The 12,035-nt window shown below is 42.0% G+C and overlaps 2 protein-coding genes and 1 long non-coding RNA gene across 3 annotated transcripts in view; 1 reads left to right on the top strand and 2 right to left on the bottom strand.

Moving 5' to 3' along the window:
* LOC306696173 (protein TANC1-like) overlaps positions 1-3,172 on the bottom strand; it is a gene marked incomplete at both ends in the record, with an annotated part of 31,288 nt that extends 28,116 nt beyond the window's left edge. Inside the window, 2 exons of the mRNA XM_079159722.1 lie at positions 1,435-1,638; positions 3,103-3,172. Coding sequence (XP_079015848.1) covers positions 1,435-1,638; positions 3,103-3,172 — 274 coding nt within the window. The remainder of the gene's footprint in view (positions 1-1,434; positions 1,639-3,102) is intronic.
* Positions 3,173-4,088: 916 nt separating this feature from the next.
* On the top strand, positions 4,089-6,182 carry LOC306700934. Its single transcript, XR_013767218.1, has 4 exons — positions 4,089-4,215; positions 4,944-5,140; positions 5,432-5,528; positions 6,002-6,182. It is a non-coding gene; the product is annotated as an uncharacterized lncRNA (long non-coding RNA).
* A 1,011-nt stretch (positions 6,183-7,193) lies between these two features.
* gtf2f2a (general transcription factor IIF, polypeptide 2a) lies at positions 7,194-12,014 on the bottom strand. Its single transcript, XM_079158324.1, has 9 exons — positions 11,882-12,014; positions 11,526-11,599; positions 11,208-11,232; positions 10,829-10,967; positions 9,806-9,865; positions 8,680-8,761; positions 8,407-8,506; positions 8,027-8,170; positions 7,194-7,845 (listed from the first exon to the last, which is right to left on the bottom strand). Exons 1-9 carry the CDS (start codon positions 11,945-11,947, stop codon positions 7,723-7,725), a joined length of 813 nt encoding a protein of 270 aa, XP_079014450.1. The 5' UTR covers positions 11,948-12,014; the 3' UTR covers positions 7,194-7,722.
* Between the last annotated feature and the right edge of the window lie 21 nt (positions 12,015-12,035).

Raw genomic sequence — 12,035 nt, 5'->3', positions numbered from 1 at the left:
AATGTACGGAACCCCTACACTCAAGGTTACTCGCTGTTTGAATCACGCATGTGGAAATACTGTTGAATTCACACACAGTTTAATATTTGATGCTGCACGACCACCAGTGACACGCAGGCCATGGCAGCGTTTATCATTACTTGCTGTAATTTCCCTTGTCATGTGCGTTCATTGTACTGGGGAAAAACAAAGGCAGTTCTGCATGCAATGAAAACGTAGCAGCGCCTTTTTTTCTGAATGGTTGTACTTGCTGTGGGACACTGCCACCTTGTGCTCCTTTTAAGGTGAGGCAAGGCTTGTTTTCTTTCTTTTTTGTATCCAACAGGTACGAGAGCTTAAATGATTACAAATGTCACAGAACTTATTTGAGGTCATTACACTTTAAAATAGCACAATTATTATGTATAACATGTACGTCACCGTGCACATGCTAGAATTGTTTATTTGTTACAAAACATGTTTCAACAGTAAATAACATCTTTGTGATTTTTACCGTTTTGACTTTATGAATAACAAAATAGTAATGTGCCCATCGATGTTTTACAAATGTGTTATAATGAAACATTCGTAAAGCAGTAGCATTTACATTGTAGACTATTGCATTTGATATTTTTTAATGTAGAAGATGCTTTTTAATAAAACCGGAAAAGTCCCCCACTCTAGACCTTCACTGTGCAGAATGATGTACGTGCAGAGTTGAATTTTGTTGTTGTCAATTTATTCGACAGTTGACTTTAGGGATCGACATGGAAAATGACAATGGTGTCAAGGGTTTCAATGGAGGAATCAAACGAGTATGGCATACGTGTCCCACCGCAAGAGCCAACTCTCAGCTAAAACGTACCATGGCACATTTGCATAGCTGCATCTACTACCTACAGTACCACGTGTGATTTTTACATCATCTTTACCGGAGTGGCAGGTTAAACGGCATGTCGACATGCCGTTTAACCTGCCACTCCGGTAAAGATGATGTAAAAATTTGAAAAATATATGTATGTATAAACATATAAAAAAAGAAAGGAACAAAGCTGTGAAGTTAAGATTTAATTTATTTTGTCAAAAAAGTTGTCTTTGATTGGGACTCTGGAATATTTTATTCAGAATAGATCCAAACTATAAGTATATCTGAAAATCATCCTACCTAATTGGGGTTCCTTGCCTTAAGTTATCTGGTTTAATCATTTACTCTGACAATCTGTCACATGTTTTTTGAGCCCTGGGGGCTCGTCCAGTACGCTCTTGCATTTGCTGTCACATGTATGGAGCAGCTGAACGCACAGAAGCTCTCTGCCAATCAAGGCAAACCAACCCATCAAAGCATTCTGCTATTTCTGCAGCTATTCCCTGATGCACAGCTTCTAGTCATTCTCCATTGTTCGTATTGAGCCCCTGCTTTGTTCTCAGTATTGCTGCTATTTCAATTGAACCCACCTGTAAACTTGATGCACGACTGGGAGGGAACTATATCGGCCTGGCGAGGCAGAAGAGGGGAGGAGGGCAGAGAAATGGACGCCCCTTTGGTCAGCCTCCTCAGTTTCCCTCGCCTTTCAGTGTAGCCGCTGTCGTGGTCCTGGAGGCGTGCGGCACGGCCACCACTACCCCTCTGCAAGGTGCTGTGAGCGTACACCTCACTGCCTACGTGGAGGAGACGGGAGTGCGCAGAGAAAATATAGAGAAGGACAAGTGTTACAGTTCAAGAGGCATCATTTAGAAGAGTTACAAAGGCAGAGTTGATTCAACAGAACTGTGCCTGCGCAGCGGGTTTAACATATTGCAGACAGAGCAGTTTAAGATATGTCTCACAGAAGGCCGCGACAGAGCGAACAAATCTTGTCTTGGAGGCATATTGCTGAATGAGGTAATGGAAAGTTGGCAATGCCAGAACATCTATTTAAAGGAATGGGATCACACTCAATAAAGAGGCAACACTTATTATATTTCAATTCAATATTCAAATCATTTTCATCTCCACTCGTACTGCAGCCATTGGGCCTCGCCCTGTGTATTTTAATAACCACTACGCATGAGAACTCACACAGCCAGGTGATTACCGAGGCTGTATTGCCACTTATATTGGTTGTAGCAGATTGCAATATTTTTCCCGGTGGAATAATTCAGTCCTTCACTTTCTCTTACTTTAAATGAGACCGTTTTTTTTGCAGTTATTACCGTGAGCAAAACAAGGACTCAGAGGTCCACCACCTAATGTTAAAAATTCACATGCTGTTGCATAATTCCTAAAAGATTTAAAGGATCACAGCCTTGAAACCTTTCATGATACGCTTTTGGCAAGAAGTGATACCTCTCGGCAAATGATCAGAGTCTGTAAACATACTATATCATTTTTAATGAGACTGACACAGTTCTCTATGTTCCTCTGTGCTCTTGCCTCCTCCCAGAGCAGCACATTATCAAATATTAATGCGCAGCATGGTTGCTCTAATACTGAGCTCTACTTGTGTTCATCTATCTCCACTGTGCAGTCCAAAATCTCCTCTGAACTGCAGCGAGTTGACATGTTCTCCCTGTGAACCACACAAACATCGTAGCTCCTGTTAAACAGCTCAACGTTCTGGTTGCTCAGCACACCCAATTCAGTGTGCATTTCATTGACATTAGTGCAAAATGTTCAGTTTGTTGACGGCAAGTACTACTCTTTCATTACAGGTACGCAGATTTGTCTCATTCACTCGTGGCCCGCTCACAAATTCCAGTGAAATGCAGTATGTTTTTAGTAGGTCAGGATGTTTGCCTAACCCACTCTAACTCCTCCTGACACACTTTAATTGCAAGCAGCGGGACACTGTGTGAAGGACAGAACACGCTGATGAATTAGGTTAATTGAAATGGCTCTACTGAAATCACCCAAGAGAACCTGAATAATGCCATTAAAAAAATGCAAGAGCTAATGTGTCCAACATCAGACAAATCTCATATCTGTGATCAGGGTAAGAAATGCAGTCTCAAAATGATATAAACTGTGAGAAACACGGCAGGTGAAAATGAAATTACGATACAAGCGGAAAGGTGCAGCTTTGGCTTGTTATTGGGCTGACACAGTTTTGTCACACAGGTAGTTTTCAGTGATTTGGCTCTTACCTGGGTGTTTAGTTTTCTCTCCTCGTTTTCCTCCTCCCTCTCTCTTGTTTCCAAACACTGCTCTGAACATAGCTGGGCTTTTGCTTCACTGTCTACTGCCTGTGGAAGATTAAGCCAAATGTTAATTAGAATTAGTAGCACGTTATTCAGGCAACACTGGTTTTCTGAGACCAAGACAACGAGTAATTTATTTCCATTTTAATCATTAGCGGTCACACATAAGAAATGATTACCTGTACTTACCTGCTCTTAGGTCTTCTTTGACGCCTGCATGTCTTCTCGTAAATCCACACGGAGCGGATGGAAGACCATTCAAACTCGCGGAGTCCAGTCTAGAAGTGCTGCACCTCATCAGTCAACTCACAGTATGTTGGAAGAAGAGGAGCCGGGCGCGCGCGTAATTCACGCGCTTGTTCGCCTTCGACGTTGGGCTTTTTTTTTTTTTTGGATCTTCATTGTTTTTATCACACTGCTGCTGCTATAACACCACAAATAATAACAATAATAATAATGAAACTATGTTGACGAATCCTATACTTTCCATCATTGGCTGAAATAGCATTTTAACATTCCTGCATCAAACTGATATTTAAAGAATTGAGAGGCCATAAAAGTGTGTCCGTCTGTGTACATTCTAAGGGAAATCCCCATTTATTTTTCATCTCAAAAAGCTTTTCCCTTTGAAACAGTAGAATTGTCTTGATGTTAGAACAAATAATCTACAGACCATAATATTATTTACACGGAAGCCTTGTACAAAATGAATTGAATCTAACCAATTAACATTGTTTTACATGGGGAATGGGTTATGAGGATAGTAAATCGGAGTGCACAGTAATCCTGCGCACTTACTTGTAAATTACGGTAAAATAATGTTTAGTTACTTCCAACTGTGAACACCAGGGGGCGACAGTGTAAACATGACTTCCATCGTTGTCCTGAAGGGGGCGACAATGAGCCATACCGGTAACCTATTTAAGCTGGAACCTACAGTTCGCTCAGTCCTTTCACCGATTTAGCTCCTCACAGCACACGTCAGGAGGAAGACATCTCATCGCTATAACGTTACAATGCAGAATAACTTTAGCAGTTTGATCATCGACATGGTCTGTTGTAAGTATATTACCGTCAACATATATTGTTAGGTGAACCCAAAGTAATGGATTGTTTAGAGTTTTAAAACATAGCTCTGTGGACACGTGTACATTCATGTTAGCTGTTGCCATTTTGTATCGCCGACGGAATCCCTTTCATATAACATAACGTTAGGCTAGCTAAACTACATGACTCCTCAATTAGCGGAATAAATCATCTTACAGGACCTTAAACGTGTCTTCATGTTTGTTTTTTAGCATTGGTGACACGTTTTAACAGAACGTTACAACACTTAGCATAGCACCGGAAATGCTTCGTTGCTACCATGCCCTCATTTATGCTCGCCATTTGTAGCTAACCCTAATTACATCAATCACGTAGTGTCGGAGGGCAACTTGAGACACGTATTTGTGTTAATGTATCATAACACAAGATGGTATGGGGATTACATTAACGTAACTTGTACTAGCCTTGTAATGCTAACTCAGTGTAGCTAATAAGCTATGCTACTGTGACATTAGCTGTTAACTTAAATGTTATCCTTAACGTTAATGGATCTACTTAGTCTCAATAGTTGGAAACTTTTTCACCAACCTGATGCTCTTGAATCTGTCACAGCAGAAATCAAGTAGTGATCATATTAATATGTAAAGTGCACGATGTCGACAGATTGAATTTAACAATAAGAAGCTGCTTTTATTTAGGCAGTACTGGTAAATAACTCTCCTTCTGCCTTGTTTTCCTAGCGGATCAAATGCCCTTTGGTGGACACCTGTGTGAGCCAGATGGAGGCTGATGACTGTGTGGCGGAGTCTGCCAGTCATTACTTTGCTGTTGCAACACCACAATCTGCCACAGCAGTATAATTACTTGAGAAAATGGATCAGAGAGAGGAGCTCCAACGGGAGGACAGCTGCCATCTGCATCGAGTCACGTGTGAAATGTATGTGATGTGTTTTCTTTGTAGAGAAGCATGCTTGGGTCTCACTGTTTTGCTGATCGAGCCTCTTAGCTCGGTCGGGAGCTGCATCTTTGACAGCCTGGGCTCTCTGCCGTGAGACGTCCTGGGTTTTTAATAATACAGATGCAATATTAAATGTCCCTGCGCTTTCTGCTCGCCTCTTTTCCATGGCGTCTCGGATTGAATGTGGGAGGATAGATCCAAAATATATCCGTTTGTAATATAGACTATCATATAATGAGCTGGCTGTAATGTTGTTTTTCCTTTTTCCAGTCTATGAGGTGTCGGGAGATGAAGTGCGTCGGGAGATGAAGTCAGAGAAGCTGTAACCGACTCTTGAGCATGCTGGGTCTGAACTGATACTTTGCAGGTGAGCACTTGTAGCGTTCAGTTAGAATAGACTTCACTTTGCATCCACTGATAGACCTGGAGCAGGCTTCTTTGGCTTCTTGGTTTGCATAGAGATGCTAGACTGAACCTTCCTCGTGCTTTCTGACTGCTACATGCTATAGCAGCGCGGATTGAACTGAGGAATACATGCGAGCGTGTTGTGCACGGCCAACGGTCAGAGTCACAAGTTAATGTTTCATATCACCCACGAAGTAGTTTCCCACACACTGCTCTTGCCTTTAAGATAGAATACATTTATAGTATATATATTCATACAAACATTTTACTTGTTTATGAGAGTATATAGGTACTGTAAATAAAGTTCCACATTGTGTTTATTTTAAAGCTAATAAAAGCATTTATCCATTTACTTGTCATGTCTTACCACATTCGGGTGACATTCTCTGACACGTGTGCAGCGATGTAGCTTATTTTTTTTCCATTTTCTTGCAGGAAAACACCTGACTGAGATCTGACCGGTGGAACGATTGTTCCCCCCCGATGCCGAACAAACGCCGATGCACTTGGTCTGCCAGCAGCATTAATCCTGATCATAACTCATCCAGACAGTATGAATCAGTGCATGCAATGTGAAAAAATGAAAATTTTTGTCCGTTCATTAAAGACTTTTTCTACCCCATTGAATTGCGACATTTGTCATACCTGCAAACTTGTCGCTTTTAATACAGCAACAAGGGCTCACATGCCCTCTCATCACACTGCCAGATGTTGTTCACTGTAATGACCAAAGCCAGTGTACGAACAGTATTGAACGCATATTAATTGCAAATGGAAGAGGCCACAATTCTAACAGCTGTACAGTAAGTCCATACAGTAACATGGTTCAATGAAAACTAGTCACTTTATCTTGTACAGGCTCTACTCTTGCTGTTTTTATGTAACAAACTTTTGAAAATGAGACCTTTCTCAATGGATTTTGTCTAAATAAAGGTTAATAATAGAGCTGAAACACATAACTGAATAGTTTTTTGCCTAAAGAAAATGACTAGTCACTTAATTTTCTTATGAGTAAACCAGAATGCTACATTTTAAAGCTCATATTTAAAAGCATGCCCCCGCACCCCCCGACAGGGGTTTGGGTGCTTGTCACCTTTTTCACCTCAGAGTTTGCAGGTATGATTACTGAAAACTGAATTTGTTGTTTGAAATTAGTGGTTATGTTTTAACTATTTTGATTTTAAGTCAGTTATGTGCACCATCTTACGCTGCATTGCTGGCCAGGACTCACCTGAAAACCATGTTGAATGGGAATTACTCAGAATAAAGGTTAAAAGGCATTTTATTTTGAAATGTGTAACTGATGAATGCGATAGTGATTTTAGTGGGGAAGCACTGCTTTCAGTTCCTCTACAGAGACTATGCTGGAAGTTATCAGGACTCCTGATAGACTATTCGTCTGTGTAACACTGCCTTGGGTAGTTGAGTAATTTGCTGAAAAGTGAGCAGTTTGCGAAGTACAAAGTAACTGATCAATGGAGCAATTAATAGTCCAAAAGGTTTAAACTTAATTTTAAAAACTGCTGAGCTGTAGGAGAACACTGCAGTGGCTGGCTAACTGTCTTCTGTAGTTCCACAACTTGCATATCTGTAGAAATGTCATGCTGCTGTTGTACAAAGATTATGTTGAAAAACATTTATTGCACAAGTCATTCCATTTAAAAACAGTGCAGAAGTAGGAAAGACTTCCAGCAATGGTGCTGGTCTTAAAATTCTGCAAATTGACACGAAGTCAAATTAAAAAAGTCTCTAAAACATGTCACGTTAGCGGTGAGAGCTATTACCTGTGTCACACCCTTCATCCTGACGTTTATTCTCTAACCAGTAAACCCTTGCGCCACATCATTAAAAAAATAATACGATGCCAAGAAACGGCATTCATAAATGCATCCTTTGCTTTGTAAAATGCTATGAAGCCTCTGAGTAGAACTAAATCCATATACTGAGGCCTCGAGTGTGCAGAAGCTGTGACAGATGACACATCCAGGAGAGACGGTGCACACGTGAGCGTGACGCTTGAATTAGTTGCCCCTTGCAGTTTCTTCTGGTCTCCTACAAAATAACAGGATACAACCTGTGGTTGATCTCATCATCCAGTGTTGCTTTGACCTGATGTATGGAGGGGGGGGGGGGGGGGGGGGGGGGGGGGTCAGAAACTATTCGTCAGTCTTCTCCTCGCCTTGGTAATGTCGGTATTCTGGTTTGAGCTCCCAGGTGTTCTTGTGTGTTCCCTTCACATTGTAGACGCCAATGTCACGCAAGATTTCCTTCAAGTAAATCTGAGAGAGGAAAAATAGGCAAAACGGGAAAAGATGAATATACTGCTCTACTTCTCTGTGAAAGCTATAAACAGATCATTTAATCAACAGTTCTCACAAGAAAACGCTGTACAAAAGAATAAAGATAACTCCGATGTACGCACTGAACTCAAGTCAGTACGAACAGGGTGTTGGGTCTTACCACGGGCTGCTTGGTGATGTCCACCAGGTCTTTGATGTTGTAGTACTGGTGCTTCTCAAAAGCAGAAAACAACATGTCCAACACCTGCTGTTTGTCGAGCCTGGCCCTCTTGCCCTCCTCCTTCTTTTTCCGGTCATACTCGAGCTGTGGCAAAAAGTGAAACAGCCAGAGGTCAGGAAACGCATAAAGGCCTGCACCCAACATTACAGGTCAGTTGTAATTTCTAAAGAATGCTAAATGTTTTCCCCTCTTTAGTATCATTTATATATATATTTATAAATGTAGAAAGACTAGACATAGACGGTTCATAGGGTCATCAACAAACAAACAATATACATGATTTGTAAGACAGCCAACTACACATTTCTTGTATTTCTTACATTGTAAGTATGGTTGGCCACCGGTTTGTAGTTGCTGGTGACGACTCTATCCAACTGTTGGGACAGCCTGACGGGCTTGGCCAGCTCTTCAATTTGCAACCTGTTAGGACGATGAGAATTACTTAAACATGACATCCGCTGTGTACACTGAGTAACACCTGTGTGATACGATGCATTAAGGTGTCAACACATCATAAAGCAGACTTAACATAATAAGCTACGTTGATGCAGGTTCAGGCTCTTAACATACTCACAACAATAATAAAGACTCACCTCTTCAGCTTCATGTAGTTTTCACTGACAGCAGGTCTGCACTCTGCTCTCTGCACGACCACTCCCTCCAGGGCGACTTTATCTGAAAGAGAGCACAGCTAATTAACAAATGTCAACTTGCATCTTTTCAGTGCATGTTTACTTCATAAGTGAGGAAGGGTGATCGGTCCCATGTGTGAGAGCAGACACTGAATGACTGACTGGATAATAAATAAATACACTCCTATTTATATGAATGTAAATCAGTCCAGGCTCTCTCCTGCAGGTGAAAAGGATTATGACAGAGCGATCGAGGGTTTCGGAAACTCAACAAACCACCCGACCCTGGCTGGCACGCACGCACGCACGCACAACCTCTCTCTCTGCTATTACTATTATTCATACCACAGTCACTTCTAATTCAGTCCGTGCATTTCTCTCTGCTCCACAAAAAAGTCTCCCAATTTCCGTACAATTGCCCCTTTTTCTCTGTAAATTATTCATATATAAAATAATATAACCTCTTTGTCTCCCACGGCTATTTGCAGACCAGCCACACTGGCTCAGAGTGGAGGTCACGCTGTCCCTAACGGTATCTGTGGGTCCTCCACAGGGCTCACTCACTGATTGTGAGACGTTTGAGCCAGAGCGAGGGTTTATTTAAATTTAGGGGTAAGAAAGGACCGGGACAGTCTGCCTCATATAAGCGTGCTAATGTACATAGAATAGATCTAAACTAACATTTAGAAACAGTCACCATATTAATTCATTCACAATGTCACAACTAGACTGGCATCACAACCATCACCACCAGCAGGAAGCACTCTACTCATTGCAGTGTCTGACCACAGACTCTCTCCTCCATCCTCCAATCAAGACGCTGCAAACGAAGTGCAGAAGCTTCATGTGACTTGTGCAATTTATGCTCAAAAAGAGAAGATGCCTGTATGATGCTTCAGGGCAGAACTGTGCTCCACAATGTGTCTATGGTTTTTGGTATCAATACATGCATCTTCCAAAGCATGTATATGGGTTGCTGTTGTGATACTCCATTTAATAATTAAAGAAAAGAAATAAGAGACCCTCTCTGTGTCCGATTCCCAGTGGTGCAACTTTGTCACTCGCTGGCGAAAAACGTAGGACTCACCTGGACCTGCCCCCGCCCCAGAAACTGAGCTGCTGCCATCAGATCTTTCTTCTGACTGGCCTACAGGAAGGGAGGGAGGGTTGGTAAACATGAACATACAGGGGATGGCAGACGGAGGAAGAAGGGGATCGAAAACAACAAAGAACCACACCCAGGGTTTAGTTGCACACCGAATCGTTTTAATCACACAGAGCTTTCTCGGCGTCATTTCGGGGAGAGTACGCGCACGTGCGCATGAGCGAAGCAAGCATGCCCTCACAACAAAGCGAGCGCAGATACCCTGTGCCACCACAAACACACATCCATGACAGGGCTGCACAGGTTAAGTTAAGTGTGCAGCCCTAAAACTCTCACGCACACACCAAGACAGCACAAGCTCACCAGCACCCACAGCAACAACACAACTACATCACATTAGGAGGGCAGACAGGGCTGGGGAAATTCAAACCAAACCAAAAGAAAACATGCACAAACTAAAATCAACTCCAAATTCAGCAATGATGTGTGTTGATCTTGATCTCTGTTACATTCATTGTGTGTCCAGTCGACTGAGATGATTGGCAGTGGACTGAAAAAAGGTGAAAAGCACAAACGAATGACCGACATAGGATCAAACACGGAAACTAGATTAACATTATACATAGAAATGGAAGCACAGATCAGACACATGTCCAACAGACCAGCTCTCTTCCGTTTACCGTTGAGTGTTCACTTATCCACTGTGCACGGTACATTTCTTATGTTGTACTCCGTCTGTGGACAACCTCACACTCTGGGAAATATGTGTGGAGAGCTCACAACACACAGAGACAAGCAGGGCAGGCAAAGGGAAAGACAGCCAGCTGTACAAAGAGCAGCAGGACGGGCACCCCCACCGCCTCGATCACTTACCTCACAGATCATTCACATCACACAACATTGGACTCTGTAATGTAATGTGCGTCTCGTCTTGCAGCAGATGCACTCTCAAGCAAACACTCCGGCATCCTCCGGCTGGGCTCCACATTCAAAACAGAAGCTCACCCGATGAAGTCTCGGTGAAGACCGCCAACGTCTGACCTCCCACAGTCTGCATGGTGAACGGATGGTCGCGAGGCGCCGACACCGTCTTGTCCTCTATGCCATCGATCACCGTCAGCTCTTCATTCAAAGTGAAAGACACCTGTGAAGAGAGAAGAGATTAAATCATCAATCAAGGACACGTCACAGAAGAATCTGATCGCGGATTGTTCATCTATTTAGCCTTTATAAACAAATTCATGTTTCTCCAACACAGACTATGGTGTATACCTATAGATTATTATGTGTGTACTACACCATAAGGATAAATCCTCGTGGTGTAGTATGTGGTGGCAGATGTCCATCACTAGGATGCATGGTACAGCTTTCAAACATCACTTACCTCTGCCTTTCCTTGGTTTCCTTTCCTTAGAGATCAACATAATGAGCAAAATTAGGATTCATTTATTGGCAGGAATAACAAAGTATTACGTTTCATTTCCAATGTATCAGTAGTATAGAAGTAGAATAACAAAAGCATTGCTTGTATTACCATTTAATAACACTATTGTTTCATCCTTCATCAGCATACAATTTCTCTTTTCCGCTTCCAAAGGAGTTGTCTCGTGTTGTTCAATGACTACTATCGCTTGATTTAAACTCACACATAAACAGCTTGCTGGCTTCTGTTATTTCATTGCTGTTCAGTTGTTTCACGTACTTGCATATTCGGAGTTTCCCGACGTCTCCTCTGCCCGTCGCTTTCGCCCATTGCTGAGAGAGATATTTGGGAACCTGCATGAAGAAACATGAGTATATTTAATGCGGGCTGGTTTCATACCTTGACGATGAGACCTTTAGTTATAATCTTCAATGTAAGAGTTATCCGTTTACGTGGTCAAATACATAATCTTGTGAGTAGTTGTGACCCAGTTTATTATAGCTAGCTAACAATGAATGAATTACAACACACTGCTACAGTCGATCGTAACGGTCAATGCTAAGCTACATTGCTGTTAGCCTTAGCTCCGTTTAAGTTAATACATTATCCTATTTTTTTTAAAGGTATATACGCACCTTTACAAGCCATACACCCGTGTTCTGCTTGGCACCAGTTAAATCCACTTCTCCCTTATCTGACATGTTTTAAAATGATGCTTCTGTTAGTTTAACAATCTTTAGATTACAATAGACTGTAGTTAACGACGCACTCCACACGCATGCGTAAAAG

Source organism: Pholis gunnellus (genome assembly GCF_910591455.1).
Source record: "Pholis gunnellus genome assembly, chromosome: 1".
In the NCBI taxonomy this organism is placed as follows: Eukaryota; Metazoa; Chordata; class Actinopteri; order Perciformes; family Pholidae; genus Pholis; species Pholis gunnellus.
This window is presented reverse-complemented; position numbering and strand designations above follow the sequence as displayed.